This window comes from Sminthopsis crassicaudata, chromosome 1, assembly GCF_048593235.1.
Source record: "Sminthopsis crassicaudata isolate SCR6 chromosome 1, ASM4859323v1, whole genome shotgun sequence".
Taxonomy (NCBI): Eukaryota; Metazoa; Chordata; class Mammalia; order Dasyuromorphia; family Dasyuridae; genus Sminthopsis; species Sminthopsis crassicaudata.
This window is the reverse complement of record NC_133617.1, coordinates 629,087,842-629,110,522: the sequence shown is the minus strand read 5'-3', so window position 1 is coordinate 629,110,522 and position 22,681 is coordinate 629,087,842. Positions and strand designations below refer to the sequence as shown.

Below are 22,681 nucleotides of genomic sequence, written 5' to 3'. Positions count from 1 at the left end.
GGACAAATATCACTGTAGGCCTCAGGCAGAGGGAATGAAGAACCAGTCTGGGCTGGCTGCCCAAGGAAAGAGGGAGGTTTCAGGGCAACCATTAAATGTGGAGCCAAGCACAATTAGGCAGCATCATATTTTTCATACTATGGCTTGTCCAGGGAAGAAACATGTGGGAGCCTCAGGCTGACAGCACTTCTTCCTTCACATCATGGACCATAGAAATTGTGCCATACCTGCTAAACAAATCCTGCAGCGTGTCTGGGATTTCAAGGTCAGGATTCCTTAGGGCAGAACTGAACTTCTCTTTAAGTCTCTCCACAAATTCTTTAAACTCTTCAGCACAAACCTTTTGAAAGAAGAAGATGAAACATTAAAGCCCTTCCCTTCCCCAAAGAAGGCTGTGCTATCTCATCCAGTCCGTTACCTCATAATGCACATCATCAGCCTGTCCCTAAAGGAAGTGGGGCTCATCGGCCGCCTCCTACACCTCCAAACCCGACCCAACATACAGATGGCAGGGAGGTCAAGAGAGATTACTTCTCTATCATGTACAGAAAAGAAAAAAGGGACACAGGTCAAACCCCTCTGGAAATTGGGGTCACACTTCTGTTTCCTTGTCCCCCACCCCCACCCCATCTGAAAGTTATCACAGCAACAAGATTGCCAGGTCCTGGCTTTGCTGGTCCTGAGGGTCTGTACTATCCCAGCACTATGGGAAAATTAACAATTTATATTTCTATGCACTTTTCTTATTGTTTTTCAGTTGTGTCAGAATCTTTATGACCCCATTTGGGATTTTCTTGGCAGAGACACCGAGGTGGTTTGCCACTTCGTTCTCCAGCTCATTTGACAGATGAGGAGACTGAGGCAAACAGAGTGAAGTGACTTGCCCAGGATTCACACAGCTGGTAAGTGTCTGAGGACAGATTTGAGATCAGGAAAATAAGTATTCCTGACTCCAGATGTGTCACATCATTCAGCTATTCAATACACTCTATGGCTTAATAAAGTTCTTTATCAACACAACCCAAAAAGGTTACTAATGTAGCCTAAATAGTGTTATTTTCATTTTAGAATTGAAACTAGAAGAGCTGAACTATCTTGTTCAGGCTTGCTCAGATAATTAGTTTTAGAGCTGCTAAATGAACTCTAACCTCCTGACTCCAAAAAGGATCAATAGACACTTTCATTAATATTAATTCATATCCAGTTAGGATCATGTCTGATCTTATTCAGTAGCGTTCTACTCACAGCACTTATTAAATACCTACTGTATGCAAATCACTGCGCCACAAGCATTGGGAAAAATACAGAGTCAGATTTAACAAAAACTTTGCTCTGAAAGAGTTTATCAAGAGGAAGTGCCATGTATATATAACACTATGGTATACCGAGGTTATATTAAGGGAAAAGAGAAGGTCCAGAAAATGAAAAATGTGGAGAGTTTCTGCTCTCTGGGTTCATTTGGCATCCAGTTTAAAAAAATTGACTTTGTCAGCTGCCAACTCCAAATTCTTTTCATAACACAATGGGAAGAGCAAAAGAGGTAAAATGGGAAAAATTATATATTTGACTAACTTGCCAGCTGCCTGTCCCCAATTTCCTTGTCTTCAATCTAAAAGACTTACTGCCAATCAGTGTCCTTCCATCTTTATACAGTTCTGTGCTTCTGAAACACTGGAGTCCATATAGAATTGCAGGGTTGAAAGGGACTTCTCAGGAAGCAAGCTTTGTACTTTGTTCTTACACTCTCCAGAGAAGTTTGACAGTTTGCAAAGAACCTGTACATGACCTCTGAAGAGCTGCTCCATTTCCTTTCCAAAGCAGGCCTGAGGCATAAGAGCATTTAAAGTTCTAACCTCATTTAAAAAGTGATTACGGCAGCCAGCTGAGTAAAGTTCAAGGAACTAGGAAGTAGATTTCCCAAATGGTCATGAAAAATTCCATGTTTGCCAGTCAAAGTACAGTACAGACACTCAGTACCAAATAAGCAAGAGACTTCTTTTGTGGTTCAGAAATTGCCCTGCTCTTACTTTTAATGACTCATAGAATTCACACCATTCTTACCTCAGGGTCTTGATAGTTATGTTTTCGATTTATAAAATCCTCAACAAGAGCTTTATCTTGATAGACCTCTGCAAGGCAAACTCTGCATCAGGAAAAGATAAAGAAAATGATTTTATGTGTTTTAATGTTCCTTGTGTTCTGAAATAACAAAGAACTGACTAGGGGTGTTTCAGTTTAATTTGTAACAACTGCACTAGAAGCCAATCTTAAAGAACAAAAAGTTAATACATTAATACATTAATAATAGTTCTTTGAAGTTTCCAAAGTGCTTTCCCCATGGCTGCCCTAAGAGATGAGGAGCACAAGTATTATTTCCTCTCTTCTGTGGCTAAAAAATCTGAGGCTGCTCAGAGACTACTAAGTAGCAAAGTGACTTAAATTCCTGCCTGGGACTCAGAGATGTTGATTCCCCTATGGGTATTCTCTTTTGGTATTACTTTTTTTTTCTCAAACTCTCTAACTTTAAGATACCAGTTCTAGGAACCAGATAACTATCTGAAAGGGAAATGGATTGGTGACCAATGCTTGCCATGAATCAAGAGCAGTTTTTTTTTCAAAAGGATGAAGAACATCCAGGTCAACAGAATGCTTTATAGGAATGACTGGGCCAGGAGGAGACTTTGGATATTTTAAATGTTTTGGGGTGCCTTAGAAGGTTACAGCAGCAACATGGATTTACCTATAAAGTTCAATGGGCTTTAAGGGAATTTCAGAGATGATCATACTTGGGTACCAATAAGCAGTGTCAGCCTTTATTTTCCAATTCTAGGAGCAAGGAGAAGAAAGCCAAAATGACTAGACTAAATTCACTCAGGATGGCATGTGGATTTCCAATCATCTGGTCAATATGCTACCTAATATTTTAAAAACAGGAAGGAACTTTCAAAGGTCTATCCCCTGAGCCTCCAAGGGATGTGCTGGAAAGATAGGAAAGATGGGAGAATGTAGGCTAAGGGGATGGAGGCAAGGAGCCACCTGAAGAGATTAATCTGAGAAAGGGAATCTTTTCTTTGCAGGGTTAATGAATAGTGCCAACATGGTTCTATTAGTGCAATGTCACCAGACTACTTAAGTGGTAGAAGTCAAATCTCAGGTCTTTTGACTCAAAGATCAATGTTAATGGCCATATTTTATCTGTTAGCAAGAACAATAGCCTTTGCTGATCTTCTAAGATTACTGCTACTGGATAAATCATTAACCTCTCAGTGCCTCAGTTTCTTCATCTGTAAAATAATAAGAGGCATGTCATAGTGGATAAAGGGCTGGCTTTATCTTCCGCAAGATCTAGATTTGAGTCAGCCTAACTCATGTTCATCAATCAAGAGGCCTACTACCCATCTGCCTTATGTTGGGTTTGAATCCTACTAGTAACTAGCTGTATAGCCACAGGCAAGTCATTTAAACTATTAGACCCCAAGCAACTCTCTAAGACTATAACATACACAATTTGCCAGTTTGTATTCATGGACGGCCTTTGTAAATTATGAATTCCTTATTTCAATGAAATCATAGGTCTATAACAAAAATGAGATGTATACAGTATATGAAATCTGTCCTATCTATGTGGAAAGCTTAAATACTGAGAGCTAGAATTCTAAGAACCACCTTAACACCAGATAAAAAATAATTTGTTTTTATAAAAAGCTTACTTATAGTTCAGATAGGCTTGTGGATTTTTGACTATGTAGCGAGCTCTTCGCCCAACTGAATGGGATGTTTTATCCAATGACTCTTCAAAAGTGGCATGCAAAATATCCCGGACAACTTGCCATGGAACAAATGGGCCTTTCACCTAGATCAGATATGGAAGATAGAAAAATCAGGATTCTCCAAGAAAAAGTCAAATTCCTTTGTCTAAAAATCAACTGTCTGTAGCTCCCCAGTGATATTAACCTATTTCTCCGGGTTTAATTCATATTACTTTTATACATGTATTTTATGTTCCAGGAAAACTAGACTTCTTTCTATTCCACAAATATATGTGCAATCACCCCACCTTTTTGATCATGTCATTTCTTCTGCCTAGAATACTCTCTTTTCCTGATGAATCCCCCTCTATCTTTTAAAGATCATCTCAATTGGTACCTACTTCAATTCAATTCAATAAGCAAGTTATTAAGCATTTAAAATGTAGAAGGCATTATTCTAGAACCTGGGGGCACAAAGTTAAAACAACAAATAATCCTTATCCTTAAGGAATTTACAAGAAAGGAGGAAAATGGAATAGCAACATTTACACAGACAAATGGTTACAAGACAGATGGAAGAAAGAGCACTAATAATTAGGGGCCTCTGGAAGATTTTCCATTAGATATAGCAGTTGAGTTCAATCTTAAAGCCAAAGATTCAATGAAAAGAGGAAAAAAGAAAGTAAATACCATGCAGCAAAGGCCCAGAAGTGGAAGATGGAATGCTGAGTTAAGGAATAGCAAGAAAGCCAGTTTGGTTGAAAGGTCATGGATTTGAAGGAAGAGGAATAATATGCAAAGCAGGAGGTAGCCTCATTTCTCTTGCATCATCTTTTTGTCCCCTCTATCTCACCCTTCACACTATCTCTCACAAACACAACAGACTTTAAGAACTTTCTTCCTTTGGACTTCCCACAATATTGTTTTACATTTCTCTAATACAGTTACTATGAAAAATTGTGTAATAGAGCTGTGTGGGTGAAATGGAGTGATAAATACCTTGCAGAGCCTCTTTCCTTAAAGCATATTTTATAATAACTATCATTTGAGTTTATTTATGATTGTTTCATGGAGCACCATCCATTCCTTATGCTTACATCATCACTGAATAGAGGAGATAGAATTAGAAACTTACTGGATGCAGCACCAATTCATTCATTCTAAAACCACTTACCAAAAACCTACAGTATGCAAGATACCTCAGTTGGTAGTGGGAAGAACATAAAGATTATGTTATAACCCCAGGATTACAGATGCTGATTTAGAGCTGGAAGGGACCTTTGAGGCTATCTGCCTTATCCCTTCTCATTTTATAATAAACAGACTCAAAAGGTTAAGTGATGCCAACTAGAGACAGTGAGAAGCAGGACAGTGACATAAACTTAGGCTCTCTGACCCCAGATCCAGTATCTTTTTCATTACACCAAGTCCTTGGTGTAACTTGGATTAACAATCAGTTAAATACAAGGTGGAGGAGGCATGGCTAATGAGCAGCTAGTGTGGAAAAGGGGTGTTTGGAGCACCACAAGTTCCATAAGTCAAGAGTGTGACATGGAATTATAAAGTCCAGGCTAGCTCCCTGGAGGCCTCAGGATCAGCCAGAGTCAGGATCAATCAAAGTCCTCAGTCTTTAGGGGGAGAAGTGAAGGAGGCAGGAAAGCTGCCATGTGGCTTGCCAAAGATGTACCCTGGATTCTGGAGTCCGGAGTCTAGCCTCTCTCCTCCTCGTCCTGCCGCCAAGTGACTCTGACTTCTCTCCTTCCACCCTCCAATCCTTGCCTGTGATTATCTCACCACCACACATTCAGCAAGCACCAATTATGAGGAGAGCCATCACATCATCATCTCATCTAAATATGTATATAGAGCTTTTATCTCACATCGAATAGGTAATTAGCTTTAAGTGCTCTGTGGTCTGATTCAAGCTCACCTTTTCAGAATTGCAGCCTTCTACATGGAACCAAAAGACAAGATAACCTCTCAGTGCACATTAGGTAAGGCCTTGGCATGTGGTGAGACTGTGGAGAGGAGCACTCCGGGGTGCCTACTCTGGACAGACCCCATCTGGAGTACTTCAGTCATTTGGGGACAACTCACATAGCAAGAGTGCTGATAATCTCACCTAAAGAGTACCCAGGAGAGAGGAAACAGAAGGAGCAGATCCTGCCATCTAGATGATTAGCTGGTCCCTCCTACCTCATGATATCACCCTGCAAGTGTTACTCTGCTGTTATGAAAGAGAACCAAAGAAGATATTCTGTGGTCCACACACAAAATGAAAGACCCAAGAACACTCAGTTTTTCTTTATGCACAAGATGTTAGTCTAGTGAATGTCAGAAAGGACATGAAAAAGAGATTTAGTACCTTCAAGACAGAACAGAGGTTCTCAGACAGTGTTACACAGACTCAAAATGGTCAGTGCAGTTTCTGCTCGAAAGGATGAGGCAAATCAAAAGATGCCAAATTTTTTAAAGGGTGTTTTTTTTTACCGAAGGTCGGATTTCTCAGTAAAAATCTAAAAACTAAACATTCAAAAGCTTTGTATTCCCTACTCAGGATTTGCACAGACCTGGAGTTCAGCAAATAATGTTTGGACTGATTTGAATATTTGTAAAAACCAAGTGGGAATGCAGAGGGTGCTAGAAATACAATAGTGGGGGGCACATTTCAGGTAGAGGGTAGGATGGGTGCAAAAAACATTCTCAGAGGTACCTGGATAAGAAGCACTTAGATGCTTGTCAAAGGAATGAATGAAGTGCTTGTCAAAGGAATGAATGAAATGAACATAGTAAAGAAAGAATGCAGCAGCTGACTGAATACCTTTGTATTTAGGACATTACTGGCAATTCGGCAAAGCATTAGAAGCCCATCTTCCTGCATTGTCCAGGTCACACGCAGACGTGTCATCCTCTGCAGAGCACTCTGGTCAGCTTCATCGTGGTAGCGCATTTTTTTGCTTTTTTCTTCTGACTTTTCTCCTAAACATTGGAGGAAGGAATATGCTGACTTAGCTTCTTCTAGCAAACAGCATGCTTATATTTCATAGTTTTATAGACTTTACACCTGGAAAAGACCTTAGAAGTGGTCTCATCCAAATTCTTCATTTTATGGTTGAACAAACCTCACTCTGCAGATTTCACAGCCATTACTTTGGGAGGGCGCAGAACTCTCCACCCCTGCCTTCAGTGCCTGGACTATAGGTTATAGCTGCAGGTAATGCTTTTAAGTTAGATGCTACTTGGCATTACCAGTTTCCAAAATTACATTTTCCAGGTTGTTTTTTGTTTTGTTTTTAAACAAATTACAACAATTCCAATAGTAGAAAAAAAGAAAAGAAAAAAAGGGTAAGAAAATATGAATCCAAATTCATAACACTGAACTTTCCTAATAAATAGTAAATCTAGATCTTGATAGACTCTACTATATTAACTTCCCTAAATACCTCCACAAAGGTTTATACAAGAGGTAAAACTGTTGCAATTCCTTTTGAATGCCAGTCAAAAAAATCTACTTCCCTGTTATCCCCACCACATACAGACGAAAAACTTAGATCTCTAGGTCCATTTTCAAATAAAAACCTAGATTTTTCTTAAAATTTAAATAGACATTATCAGCTAGATCTTTATGGAAAAATCTGGACTTTTTCTTTGAAATAAAGCAACCTAAAACATTCGAATATGCTTCCTTTCATCTCAAACTGTTTTTCCTCATAAAAGACATTGGATGTGGAGTCCTAAGATGAAAATCCAGAGAGCAAAGCACTTGAGTTTATGATTCAAGTCTGAAAGAGTCATGGAACCCTGCCCTGAAGTTTTAATTACCCTTCTCTCTGAAAAAAGTTTCAAAATATAAAATGATGCTAAATTTTGACTTAATTGATATACATACAGAGATGAAAAGAGAAAACAGAAAAGAGATCAGAATTTTGCAAGGTGTGTATATTTAGACAAGAATTTGCAAGAAGAAATATAATTAGAGGTTTGAATTGAGAAAGGAAACTAGGCATACTAAAGGAATGAGTACTCTTTAAAAGACAAAATACTAAGAAAAAGTATATGGGAAATGCAAAGATCTATTCTCATCTGTCAGGTTGGTTGGAAAATAAAATAACATTGACAATACATTAAGTATCTCAAATGAAAGGAAAGAACAGAAAACAGCAGAAGACAAATTGAAGACCTAGTTGGTATGTGATTTTCACAAGTAATATAGTGAAATCAAGAAACTGGAGTAGCAACAGAAAAGAGAAATGAAACTGCAAGTGACCAATAACCTTTCTTTCTTCTCTTAATCTTCTTTCCAGAGTCCTTTTTGAGCCTTTTCCGTTTCTGGCTTTTGCCGCCCCTCACCCTCTTGTTTCTATCTTGTGTCATTTCTTTGCAGATCTCAAACTGCTCCTCCTTCTCAGTAGGGAGTTCTGAGGGGGCTTTTGTATCTCCCAAAATATTTATTCTATTATCTAGAAATGATTAAAAGAGAAATATTACCACAAACAATAGTTTCAGACAACATCTGAACATAACAACTCTTTTCCAAATTGAAGATTTTCGCTGCTGAACTATCATTAGTTCTACATGTGGGAAGAACTGAAGATACCAGTGATACTTACTTCCAGCACTTAGTGGCAGAGAGCGTTTGGATAAAAATGTCTGGAGCCTAACTGTAAGGCCATTTTCTGAAACTGTATTTTCCTAAAAGACAAATATGTGTAAGTATCAAGAATTCCCAGGTTTCTGAGGCAATAAATTCACTAACATTCAGAACCGCCTTTAATGAAGCCCAGAAAATAGTTTAGCAATAGTAGGAGAGCTGTCTGCAATTTAGTGCAGAGAAGAAAATGTTTTCATGCATGCTACAGTAATGTGCTCATTATTGTATTATCCCATATATAATGTTTTCCTTGAGCCTATTCTTTGAAGTCTTCTAACTTTTCTGCAAAAACGATGTATTTTTTTATGTTGTTTCCTGGAAATTTTACTCCAGAGGGGAAGAATTCAAAGGAAAGCTAGAACTGAAAAAAGGTAGAAAAGGCACAGGGGCCACAAAGATATTTAAATGAACTAGATAACCTTGAATTTTCCTTTCAGCTCTGTCAGCAGCATTCAGGGACACGAGACAATGACAAGAACTGTTTACACTTACAGGGAGTTCTACCCACAGCAGATGGCAATAATGAACAAAATGTTTAATAAAGGCTTGGGCAGATGATTTTGAGACTGCTAATTATACCAATATGTATTACCCTGTATGAGAGTATAGAACAGTCTCAGACTAAATGTGCTGAAAAGACATATTCAGATCAGGGAAATCTAAATCCAGATTACTGTGTAGATTTCTAGTGCTCTGTGAGAATAAGAACAGGTCAGTTGGGCACATGAGGGTTTACCTCTGTTTGTATCTCTTTTTCAGAGTGGGATTCTGGGAGCTCCACTAACCATGTCTCTCCAGGCTGACAAATGGCAAAGTAGAAAATAAGGTCTTCTCATCAACTGGAAAAATACTAATTATGAATGAACTGTCTGCCAGACTTGAGATGATACTTTCCCCTACAAGAACCTTTCCCTGAGAGATCATAGCACAGTAGCCCAAGTCCTAGAATTCTGTAATTATGTGGATATTATCTTCTGACAAACTAAACTAAATATTTACTTCCATATTTGACTCAAGTTTTACTTAAATAGAAGTTTTCACAAGAGAAAAAGTTCTAAGTATGTAAATTATCAGTAACTGCATTCTTAAGGTCACAGATATAGAGCTAAAAGGGACTTAAAAGGTCATCACTCCAATTTCTTCTTTTATAGATGAGAAAACCAAAGCCTGAGGAGGATGTGGCCAGATAGTAAATAGTTAAAATTCTAAGCTGGGTCCTCGACTCTGAATCTAAATGCTCTTTCATAAATGAACTGTAAAGAGACATCAAAAATGGACACCTATGGTATGCTGAATCAGCTCAAGAACTCACCTTCCTTGATTTGTTAATGATGTAACTGGTCCAGATCCAGTTACGCTTTAAGTGTGCGTAGAAACTGGAATCCAGACCTGCTGCCCCTAATCCATCACCAGGTATAGAACCATCATCCAGTACCTCACGGCTCCCACTAAAGAATAGAAAAAATAGACAGGAAAAAGGTTAGGCACCTGGATGTACTTTTGGCTCTAGAACCTTTGCAGACCCTCAGATTGGGCAACGGTGGATATTACCTACACAAACATGGATCCCAACTTTTCTATGACTTAGTAGATAGTCTTTGAGAGTTTTGGTTGTTGTTATTTATTCATGTCTAACTCTTGATGACCCCATTTTTTAATGGGATTTTCTTAGAAAGATTAATGGAGTGATTTGTCATTTTTTTTTTCTTTAAAATCTCCATTTTATAGCTGAGTAAATTGAGGCAAATAAAGGCTAAATGATTTGCCCGGTGTTATACAATTAGTAAGAGTCTGAGGCTGGATGTCAATCCTGGTTCTCCTCACTCTAGGCCTAAAATCTATCCACTAGCTGCCCAGGGTTTTGGAGGTTTTAAATATTATTACCTTGTTTGTGGCTAGCCTACTGATGACTTTTCAACTTGGCTATTTTTGGATCCCAGACATATTTCTATGAGTAGGCCTTCAAAGACTAGGAGAACTTGACAGAATTTATACTCCTCTAATAGCGCAAGAACCCAGGCTTGTAAGGGGCTTTAAATGGGTGCCACAGCAAATCGGGAGATTGAGGCCCGGAAGTAATTTCTGTGGATATTAGGACTGCCCTTTGGCGGGATCCTGGCCATATTGAGATAGCTTCCTAATGGGTGACTCTCTCGCTGATTGGCTGTGTGTGTGACCTCACAGGCCCTATGTAAGCCCACTGCAGGCAGCAGGCGCTCTCTTTAACCTGGCGTTCTTCACCTTGGCTTCCTAGCCTGGGTGGCCAAGCCAAGATGGGTAGCCAAAAGAGGTAAGGGTTTTGGTAGTGAACACATGGGTCTTCTGACCAGGTGTTCACTCGGGAACCAACAAGTCAGGGCATCAGTCAGGGCATTATGTGAGGAGGTATAATAAAGGCTTTTAAAATTACACGTGGCTGTTCTTGAGTGCGCTACCGGTTATTAAGCTACAGATTCAAGAGATTGTGGCCAGAGACCTTTGAAGGCCTCAGAGGAGGCGAGCCGGGTAGAGCTCACACTGCAAAGGACAGTGGTCAAAGGTACTCTGGTGGTCTAGGACAGACTAGTAATTGTAACTGCCAGGAGGGCACGTTACACAGGCTCACTGCACAGTATGAGGAGGTCCTGAGATAGGACTTCAGAGGAGCACTGGTGTATAATACAAGCAAAAAGCACATATGCACGTACACTTTTGCTCCAGTCCATTTGTTAGTCCTCTGAGAATTTCACACTGACTTCTTTGCTAGTTTCAGAATGTAGAAACTTCAGTTTTCTACTTCCCTGAAAAGTGGCAGGTAAGTAGAAATAAGAATTATAAAAGTCCACTGGCAAGATATGTGAGGGTGGAAATATATTCTTTAGCAGATTAAAAGAATTGGGGGAAACTACAAGAAAGAAAAAAGTAGAACTCTCTAGAATAGCATTAACAAGAATAGTGATAGCTGACAAGCATGAGGACTTGCTTTGCCAAGGGCTTTACATATATGATGTAATTTATCTGAAACCAAAGGTATTTTTAATCCTGCTATAGAAAAGGCGCAAGTGAAATGAATTAAAATTTTTTAAGACTTATCCATAATCATACAACTAGTAACCAGAAGGGGCATTTTTTTGAACTCACATTCTTCCTGATTAAGTTATCTAATTAAATACTAACCCATTTAATAAATGAGAAACCTGTAACGTTAGTGAATTCTCATTAATATTTCCTGGCATATCTAATGCCACAAAGATCAATAACATTCAGATTTACAGATGTTTACACTCCAGGTGGGGGAAGGCCTTTAGTTTCTTTGTTCTTTTCAATGTCTTTTAGCAGTGTTGTGCAAAGATTGAAGCTAAATGTAGACACATTCCTCCCCTCGCCCTCTCTATATTTGGCAGAAATATATTTTGGGGGGGGTCTGAGTCAGGATGTAGTTCATAAAAGGATAATAAACCCAATCTTGAGAATAACCTAAATCTCCACAGAACTGAATTCTCAATATGTATATGTCTCTCTGGTTTTACTGGGGGTGTGGAAAGAGGCCATGAGAACATTCTCAGGGAGGAAATAGGCAATCTAAATCAGTGAAAGAAAGAAGAGTGTACCATGAAGTCTAGGGCATTTTGGCATAGGAAGTGATAGTCTAAGGACAAATAGAATTGGCAGTAAAATATCAAGAGAGAACTTAGTGTTAGCTGCTACTGGTTCTCAGAGAAGGGAAAGAATTAGCTGTCCAAAGTTTAACAGACCTTGAGTAAGACTTGGCTTGAGCTGAGCATGTCCTATGCAGAAGGAGAGAGAGTACAAACCAAACCTCCAATATTATAAGTTGAAATCCTCTCCTTACAAATGAGACCTAAAAAGCACTTATCTTAGGTTGGCAGGAAAAGTTTGGGATGATTCTCTCTAGCTGCCCTGTTATGTTGCAAATATGCAGATGCTCACTCTTAGGCCCTGACTGAACCCTCTCTCTCCCTTCCTGCTCATCCTCCTGACATTCTTTCTGACTAGAGGAAAGCAGGTAGGCAATGAGGTCTTCCTGCTTACTTTGGCATGTACAAGCCTGAATTTGCTGTCTTTTCAACAGCACTCTGCTTTTCAAAAGCTTCCATCCACAGGTATAATAGGGTGGAGGGACACAGGCAAAGCTGATAAATCATCTCCCCCCCCCACATATAATATTACTTTTAATATATGTGTCTTTTGGATAGCCTACTTTTGAGTACATGTAGTAGCAATGAGATTTATAACTAAATGAATTATGTTCAAATCCTGATTTTCCTTGGTTATTGCACTTAGTACCTTGCACAAGTCCTTTCTACTTTCTGGACCTCAAGTTGAAAAAATAAAGAGTTGGAAGAGATGGTTTTTCAAATTCTAAGGCCTGTGATATCCAGAGTTACAGAGTGAACCGGAAGGAGAAAAACCTTCCTTGAACACTGAAACATTAAGTACATCAGGTTACATAACATAATGGAAAGGCCCATGTACAAATTTCCATTCAGCTAAATTGTGAAACAGTGGGACAGTCACTATGTCTCTAGGCTTCAATATTCTCATCTGTTAAACAGAGATAACAATACATATACAACCTCAGACAGAGAATACTAGAGGGAAGTGCTCTATAAATCTTAAATACTACCTGAACAGCCTCATTACTAAGAGAAGCCACAGCGCCTTTAACTGAGAACACTGAGAACAGCTTGTATCATTACAAGACTTCAACTCAGTGGAGGGTTTTTTGAAAATTTTCTTTTTGTTATTATGACCATTTCCTTAAATGAAGAATAGAAAAAAGATGCCTGCATAGGTGAATGTCTGTTGCAAACAGGTTGATTTTTGAAAAAGTATCTATTAGCAAGATAGATCCAAGTTGACTTTGTTTGCTGTATCTCCTTTTCAAGTTTTAACTTTATATTTTAGTATGACTTTAAAATAAAGGAGGTATAGAACAGCTGCTAGAGAAGTAGATGTGGGCCCAGGATGACCCTGGTTCAAGCCTGCCCTGACCAGTGCTGGACATGTGGTCCTGCGATCTAAAACTATATATGAGCTGGAGATGGTATGGAACTACCTAGTAACGAGGACTTCCTCCCCAGAGTCCCTATACCAGTGAAATAACTGTCAGTGTAGTGCAGTATTCTTATTTCCATTATACAGATGAGGAAACTCTCTGCCACTGGTTCCATATCTGAGGAAGGACTCAAATCCAGGCTCGTCTGATTCCAAGTCTATGGCTCTTTTACCCCAAACCGTTTGTGATCTGATGCCTCACACAGTGTTTGGCCTGTGCAGGAACTGGCAAAGTTCTTTTGGGTACATGTGTGCTATGTCCACAGAAAAAGGGGAGAAGATCAGAAGGCCCACATACGAGATGTACTCCAGCATCGCACACTTGCGTTCCAAGTTGTGCTTGTCGATCGCGTTCTCCTGCTCCATGTCCGCCTCCACACTGCCAGACTCGCTGTTTGGATCCTGAGCACTGTTCTTCTTGACCCGAGGATAGCGAACCACTCCTGGGAAACCAAATTAATCTCCTGGCATTACTCCCGCCTCACTGACACCAGCCCCTTCCCATCACCAGAGGGTGGCTATAGAATGCAGCTAGGATGAAAATTAAGGATAACAAAAGTAGAAGACTTGTATTTTCTAATGCTGCATAAACATTTTTGGGGGGAGAAAAGAAGGAGAAGTTCAAGGGTACACAATTCTCAGGTTGGAAACTCTCTTTACCAATACAGATTGGCAACCTATGTCTAACTCTTACTCTTACAAAAATTTCTAGCACACTGAAACATTAAGTTAATCATCATAAAGTCAATATGTGGTAAGAGGCAAGATTTGAATCAGAATCTTCTTGACTCCAAGGTCAAATGGTTGATCTAAAATAAGCTGATTTTTAAAGAAATTTGTCAAAGTACTATTCACACCAGGAGAAGGAGGAAGCCACTATACTTTGGAGCTACAAATTTATTTCAGGATTAAAGGTTAAAGAGCTATGTGGAATAACATGAAGGACTTTATGCAAGTTAAACTTCAAGACGGAGAAATGGTCACAAGGAATAAACAACTACTTGTACTCACTTATTCTAGAGAACAAAACCTGACAGCAAGGCCACAAGACAGAAGACAGATGGGCTAGAAGGAGAAGAGAAGTGAAGGACAGAATATGGGATATAATAGGAGTAGGAAGAAGAGACAAGCAGGGCTGAAGTCCTTTCAGGCAGTTGATTCTCTGAATTGCTGGCTAGTACCTGAGTTCTCTGTTTTTCTCTTGGTTGTGCTAAGCTAGTTATGTGTTTAATAACCTACATTTTATGTTGAAATCATTGTATTTCATGGGATCAAAGTTACTTTTTATTTCCTAGGCAATGATGGAAAGGATTATGGAGTTAACCCAATTCTTCAATGATCTGTGATTTCACTGGTGTGGGTCCCTCTCTACCTCTATAGAGCTCCTATGCTGCAACTTGTATTAAACTGGCACAGACTCTGAGAACTGAGGGTCACCTCTCCGCCACAATGTAGTATCGGAGGATGTTAGTGACTAAGATAATACAACCAACTCATATACAGCCTAGCATAATGCACAGGTACTTAATAAAAATTGATAAATAAAATAAGTCTCTAAGATTTCTGGGATAAAAGAAATTAAAGAGAAGCATTATTTATAGGTATATGTACCTTTCTCTATTTCTACTAAAAGTGCTATCATCCATCTACTCATATAAGTTCAGAACTTAGGAGTCATCCTTGACTCTTTTTCTATGTTATGTTATATGAAAATTTGACATGGTTGAGAAGTGTCTGACAACCTTTGCTGAAAAAAATTTGAAACTATAAAAATTATGCCAAGTCATAAACTTTTATCCTGGTTAGAAAAGCAAAATCTTTTACTGGCTGGCAAATTTATCTGATGAGTAAAAGCAGTATTTTATGACATTCATGATTTAGAAACTCTTTTAGATCCTTTTAAGAAGTCTCAAATGAGAAAGCATGTATTACCTAACTCAGTTCACTTTATATATTTACTACTGAGTAAAGGTACACTTTTGTTCAATTGTTTTTATAACACCCATTTAATTTATAAAGCATTTATTAAGCATTTTTTATATGTCAGGAATTGGGCTAGGTACTAGAGATACAGACAGATTGAAAAATGAAATAGTCTATAACCTCTAGGAGTTTATATGCTACTGAAGAAATAATGTGGACATCTGTAAGCAAATACAAAATGTATACAATATGGGAAGGCGATGTAGGGGGTTTAAGAGGAAAGAACTCCTGTGAAGGAAAGTGGGGATTTTAAGAGAAGAATATCCTCATCATGGTGAGGAGTCTAAGCAAAAGTACAGAGATAGGAGACAGAATATAATGTCTGAGGAACAGGATGTTGGTCAGCCTGGTGGAGAGCAAGAAGTGGGAGTGTGAAAGATATCCAGCCTAGAAGAGTAGGTTGTAGGCAATTGGTCAAACAGGAAAATTTGTTATTTTATTCTAGAGGCAACTGGAAAGTCCTAGAGTTTGTTTTAATGAGAAGAGACATGGTCCCACCTGTTCTTAGAAATATCCATTTGGGATGGCCAAAGTGTTGATTTGTTTTGCTTTACTATATTTACTTGTTGCAAGGGCTGGTTCTATTGGATGACGCTGGAGGAAGAGGAGCAGGAGGAGTGATTTCAGTGGAAAATGAAGGTGATCATAAAAAAAGGGTATCAACAAAACAGCAAACAACCATTTTTAAAAGGATTATCAATTTGGCAAATATGAGGAGAGGGAAAAAACTTGAGTCAAGGGAATTAATTAAGAGGTTATTACAACAGCCTGGGCAAGAGACACTACAACTATCAACTAGGCTGATTGTGATTTGAGAGGAAAGAAGGGGAGGGATGTAGACACATTGTCAACTGAATGGATAAGGGGAGGGAAGGAAAAGAGCCTCAGATTCCTAGGTTAGGAAGCTGGGTAACCAAAAGATGATGGCACTGTCAAAGGAAAAGGGAAATGATAAAACAAAATATGAATAATGTTAATCTTCCTGTTCTATTTCTTGCATAAAGAGGCAATGTAGTTTGGGGCAGCTAGGTAGCACAGTAGAGAGAACACCAGTCCTGAAGTCAGAAGGACCCGAGTTCAAATCTGACCTCAGACACTTAATACTTCCAAGCTGTGTGACCCTGGGCAAGTCAACCCCAATTGCCTCATCAAAAAAAGGGGGGAAAAAAAGAGGCAATGTGGTACACTAAAAAGAGTATTAGCCCTAGAATCAAAAGAATTCCAGCTTGGACATTTGATTTGTATGGCCCACCTGTAAACATCCCTTTTGACTTATCTCCTCATCTCTTAAAAAATGGAGAGAATCCCTGAAACTACCTAAGGTCAGGATAAAGAATAAACTTTGTGTACAGTAAAACAGCTCTAGAACAGTTATTTTTATGTGTGCCTAAGAGGTAAAGGATTTTAGTTCTAAGCACAAATGGAAATAAAGGCACCCAGCTACTTTTTTGGAGAGGAAAAAAGGAAGAATATAAACAGGAGAAAAGATAGTACAGAATGAAGAGAGCTAGATCATGTAAAGAAGACTTGGCTTCTACTTCTGATTCTGCTATTAACTACCTCAAATGACTTTGGGCAAGTCACTATTATTAGGTCTTGCCTCCCAAATCTGTAAAATGAGGGGTTGGATAAGATACTTTCTTTTTAACTCTAACAATCTAAGATTCAATACAATGGAAAAAAAGTAGTGAGATCTGGCAAAGAAATTGTACCTAATGGAGTATTAAGGCAGACACACTGTAAATCAAACCAATAGTTTTCCACATCTTGCATCGTGTCCAGAATGTACAGGCGCCTTTCATAGGGTCGGCTGCTTTGGGCCAGATTATAATGTGGGTCACAGATTGTAGTATCAATAATCACTGCATTCTTCTTTAAATATATGAATACCTATAAGAAAATTGTGCATGCACACAGATGTCAGCAATGAATTTAGTTGATGGCACTGCTCTTGCCTAGCCATCACCATTACCATCACCACCCCTGCCACCACCACCGCCACCACCACCACCACCACCACCACTATCACCACCACTTAGGCTTTAAAGATGTTACCTGATCTTTATCCTGAAATTTTTCTGTGGGACCAAACTGCAGCAGTCCCATATAGCAAAGTCTCTGAAGATTCTCCACTACTGAAAAAATATACCGCCTGTAAAAAAGATTAATAAAAATGATAGGTATCCTAACAAGCACTCAAATATCACCAATTATATTTCAGAGATATTATTTCTGGAGCAAGAAAGGAACTTCTTGCTTTAAAAATTACTTTAAATAAAACTCATCTACCTTACATTATGCCTTTTCTCAAATCCAGAATAACTATTTCTATCAACTAGCAAAGGAAATAGAATAAATTATTTTAAAATCTGATTTTGATTTAGCAATCAGAATCATTTGGAAAAAACAATCATCAAATCAATGTTTAGGAGAAAGAGTATTTCCTAGAATTGGGGATAAATTTAAATAAAAGGACACCAATTCACATTTGGAATTCACATAGAACCATTTCCCCTAAATAACTTGTTTCTTTAATTAACAGTTAATTTTTACTTGAAAACAGCCTAAAAACAGAGATTAAGTATCATGTTTAAATATTTCATATAGATGTTATATTTTATATGTATATTTATACTTCAATGGATCTATAATCTGAGTAATATAGCTATTTTCTTCAGTGCTAAAGATTGAAATCTAGTTTTTTTTTTTTCATCCTGCAAAATTCTCATACATGTTTTTAAATAAATCTTCTAATACAGTTCTCCCCAATATACTGGAAGTCTTCTTTAGGGCTTTTCACAAGAGAACATATAGATGGTCTGCTGTCCCTTACTCTGATTATATGTTTCTTTTTATGATCATATCTTTCCTAAATCGTATTTCTTATTCTACTGGCTTATAAGTGATTATTAGTTATGTACTGAATCTCCCCCATTACTGAATGCTAGGAGAGAAATTTTGTTTCTTGAGTCACAGTCATATTGTACCTCATTTACCCCCACCCAAATTTTTCTTTCCTAATCTCTTTTCTCTATAGAAGGTATATATGTAGGAAGATTAAATGAAAATCATTAGTGTTTTACATGAAAGCTAAGCGAAGTAAGTAGAACCAATAGAACATTGTACACAGCAACAACAAGATTATGTGATGATCAACTGTGATGGATGTAGTTCTTTACAACAATGAAGTTATTCAGGCCAATTTCAATAGATTTGGGATAGAGAAAGCTTATCTGTATCCAGAGAGAGGACTGAATATGGATCATAACATAGTATTTTCACCTTTGTGGTTATTGTTTGCTTGCTTGTTTTTTTCTTTCTCATTTTTCCTCCTTTGGATCTAATTTTTCTTGTGTAGTATGATAATTTAGAAATATGTTTAGAAGAATTGCACATATTTAACCTATATTGGATTACTTGCTGTCCAGGGAAAGGGGGAAGTGGTCGAGAAGAAAAATTTGGAACACAAGGTTTTGCAAAGGTGAATGATAAAAACTATCTTGCATTTTTTTTTGAAAAATAAAAAAGCTATTATAAACTAGTAAGAAAGTAAGAAAAGAAAATCATTAGTTTTCACTAACTTGCTGGCATAATTAATTTCTTCTTCTGGGGCTATATTTATTCATAAGAATGCTTTAAAAGATATTTTGGCAAATATTAATGTTAAAATCAGATGAACATCGATGAACTTACCTCTTATACAGAAGTTGCTGTCGGATTGGCCTGGGAAGAAATCTAATCAATGTGTGCTTCTTCAGAGGGTCATTCAAAAAATCTTCTAGGTTATCCACCTATAAAGATCATTTTTTGGTTGTATAGATTCCAAAACACAAAATGAATGGCAAGGAGTATAAAAGAATACTAACAACTATATCTTGACCTTAGGTTTGCAAATGAGAGAAGCTGAAAAATGTTCTGCTCCAATGAATGTCCTTATTTATTAACCTGTGCTGTCCCTTCTCTATATTACTTGGAAGATGCACAAAGACTCAAAGGATCCATGACTATACTTCCTTCGGCTCTGCTTAACTGTTGGTGCTAAATGCTTTGAAAAAGGAGCAAAGCTGGGGCTTACAGATAAAGACAAATTGTATACTTGTATGTAAAATGGAGCCACACTTTCAGAAAGGAGCCCTATAAAGTTAGGTAATTGATTCTCTTGGATTATTTCTTTAACTAAAAGCAGTGAAGGAAAGAATAAGCATTTAAATAGCATCTCCCATGTGGCAAGGACAATGCCATTTGCTTTTTATACATGTTGTCTTATGATCTTTTGATTTGATTTGAAAAGCAAATAGACAGTAAGGAGGATAAGTACCAAGCAGGTGGGGCTGCTTTATTTGGAAAGAAATTATAACTAAATGACCTAAATGGCAAGTAGGCTATGTATCACATGGGGACTAGCTCAATTCCCCCTGTCCCTGTAGCACTCTACTGAAAGGATGAGAGGAAGGGAGAAAGGAATAACTTTGATCAGGAGGCCTCAGTCTGAGATAGTAGATTTTCTGTAACAACTTGTGCCTACTGTAATATCCATATATCTCAGAACTTTTCCCTAATGGAATCTTGGATACCAAAGTTCAGAACTTCATTAGCCGAGTAAACCATTAAACTCCACTAAGAACCTCTAGGAAAATGAAATATTAATTCCAGACTCAATAAATAACAACTCACTTTACATAGTACTTTTAAGTTTATTTAAAATGTCTGCTGGTATTATCATTTACATTTTGTTGACGAGGAAATGGAAATATAGGGAAATTAATGAATGTCAGACCTAGGATTTGAATTCAGGTCTCCTGATTCTAAGCCCATCCCTCTCACCATAACACTGACACAATACCACTTTCTCCTCTTAACCACAGGAGCCATAAGGAAGCAAAAACACCCCAAGCATGTTTCAAAACTGGACTCAAAGTTTCTCTTCCAAAGAGCAGTTACTAATGTAGTTCTCTACTCACAACTATTGTAGTTGTGCTTTTCTGGTTTACTGATAGAATGTGTGAAAAGTTTTGCTTCACTCTTTTAAGGATAGGAAAGAACATCTTTGTAGGCAAAAAGCTCTGGGAGCTAAGAAGGAGAAATAGGAAATGATCATACTGACCTTATAACTGACTTGGACTATCTGCATGAAGATGGACAGAGGCAAACACAGAAGGATATCACTGACAAGGGCCCAGCCAAATCCAAAGTCTCTGTGTATTGGGATGGGTGGAACATAACGCATCCAAGAAGCTTCATCCACAAATACTAGAAGAAGAATTTTAGTTAGGCCCAGGTCCTAAAAAGGCTAAATGTTTTCAATAAATAACAAACTCCTGGGTTTTGTCAAAATCTCAGAAATCATGATTATGTAAAAAAATCTCTTACAAAAATTTACTTATTTCCAAATCTAAGTTCAATCAGATGGTAGAAAACATGGGTGGATGGGTAAGGGATCATATAAGTTTATTTTAATTTTGAAGAGTAAGCTAAGATATATATTAGCCAGCTACCTTGAACCTGAAGGATCAGGTAGAAAAAGGCACAGGGGGAAGACACATGAGAAAGGAATTCAAGTGAAAGTGTACAAATAATGAATTAAAAAATGGAAAGAAGGATTTGACTGAGATCCTTTAGTGAATGAACATGAAAGTCAGGGAATCAGTGGAGAGAATTGAGCTAGAAAGAAGTGTTTGAGTCAGAGAGGGAGGCATATACTTTTAAGTGTGTCTGGAGAAGAGAGGATAGTAGGCATATTACTACATCACATGCAACCAATGGACAACAAATATATAAATTATTTCACACACAGGCCAAGCTGAACACACCTTGTCTCAGGAGTTTAGCTAACGAACTGGAGGGAGAACCTAAATATTTATCCAATTTATACTTTGGTTCTTCTATAGTTCTATACAATCATGGCTATTATTAAGATTTGGGGGGGGGTGTGATTCAGTGGCCTTAATTATTGGAAAAAAGGGAAGAAATGATTGTATTGATTTTCATGACAAAAAGTAACTGCAAAAATTTTATAGGATATCTTAAAAGGAAAGAAAAAGATTGAAACCATCAAAAAAGCATGGTAACATGCTAGACATCACACAAAGAACAGAGTGGTCTTCAACTGATTTCTTTCTATTTCAGTTTAGCCTGAAGGCAGGGCATGACTTTCTAAAACTATAGAGAATGGGTACACTAAGGGTTGGGTGGGAGACCTCTAAGCCTATCCTGTTCCCACTCTGCCCAACATCTTGGCCATGACTATGAAGATAACTCTCAATTCAATTCAATTTTATACATGTTTGCCTCTGGATGGAAAACCCCAGATAAGACAGTTAGAGATAAAACAAAATTCAGATAAGACAGGAAGAGATAAAACAAAATTCAGATGACATGAACTTGGTTCAAGTTTTTCCAGCTTACAGACACAAAGTTAACTGGCAGATCAGACACAAAGTTAACTGAGAGATCTCCAAAAGAGACACCACTGTCAGAAACCTCTCACCTCAGGACTCTTCTTATTCAGCCAAAACTTTCCTCTCTCCACTATAACCAACTTAATCAACTAAGAAGCTTCACCTGGAAGAAACACTACTGAAACTTTGATGTCAATTTATTTTACTTCTATTCTCCCTATCTGGTACTTAACATTCTTAAAGGCTTACAAAATCCCACCTCAGACTTTCTAGTGCCTGGGATTCAGAAGCATCATAGATCTGGATGAAAAAAAATTTTTTTCCCTAGTAAACTAAACTCTCCTTGTATTCTCATCACTGTTCTGGTGCTCTCATAACTATCAGCTCAGCCTAATCTCATTCTCTCAAGGCGCCATTCTGTTCCACATTTTCCTTCCTTCAGTCCCTTAAACCTGGGCAGCTTGTTTATGCCTTCCTTGCTCTTGTTCCTGAAATGCTGTCTGCTAAGAAAGTCATGAAATTATGGGAGAAAAAATTCATGTCATCTAACTTTGTTGGTCATCAGCAATTCCTTTACCTGTCTCTATTCTACTTTGCACAATGGCCAGACTAAATCTTCTCTGTTCTCATACTCCTCATCTCTTCCCCATAGCCACCTGTCTAGCAGATAACAACTTTTCAAGAATGAAGGGTACAAGAGAATTCAAACAGCATTGCATGGGGCAGAAGGATTAAAAGAGTGCTTTTTAGGATTAGAGAGACTTGGTCATGTTTGGAGGTAGATGAAGGGATAGTCAACGAAGGTGAGGATGAAGATACAAGAGAAGTGATAGCTGTCTTGG

At 38.0% G+C, this 22,681-nt stretch overlaps 1 protein-coding gene across 2 annotated transcripts in view; it reads right to left on the bottom strand.

The window, feature by feature from the left end:
- Window positions 1–22,681, bottom strand: part of GTF3C1 (general transcription factor IIIC subunit 1) — a 130,465-nt gene that overhangs the window by 28,539 nt on the left and 79,245 nt on the right. For both annotated transcript variants that reach the window (XM_074282772.1, XM_074282773.1), the window contains exons 16-27: window positions 20,546–20,691; window positions 19,135–19,232; window positions 17,497–17,593; window positions 17,154–17,331; window positions 13,757–13,901; window positions 9,713–9,848; window positions 8,360–8,441; window positions 8,024–8,209; window positions 6,571–6,728; window positions 3,711–3,853; window positions 2,062–2,143; window positions 228–340 (exon numbers count right to left, since the gene is read on the bottom strand). In XM_074282772.1, coding sequence (XP_074138873.1) covers window positions 228–340; window positions 2,062–2,143; window positions 3,711–3,853; window positions 6,571–6,728; window positions 8,024–8,209; window positions 8,360–8,441; window positions 9,713–9,848; window positions 13,757–13,901; window positions 17,154–17,331; window positions 17,497–17,593; window positions 19,135–19,232; window positions 20,546–20,691 — 1,564 coding nt within the window. The remainder of the gene's footprint in view (window positions 1–227; window positions 341–2,061; window positions 2,144–3,710; window positions 3,854–6,570; window positions 6,729–8,023; window positions 8,210–8,359; window positions 8,442–9,712; window positions 9,849–13,756; window positions 13,902–17,153; window positions 17,332–17,496; window positions 17,594–19,134; window positions 19,233–20,545; window positions 20,692–22,681) is intronic.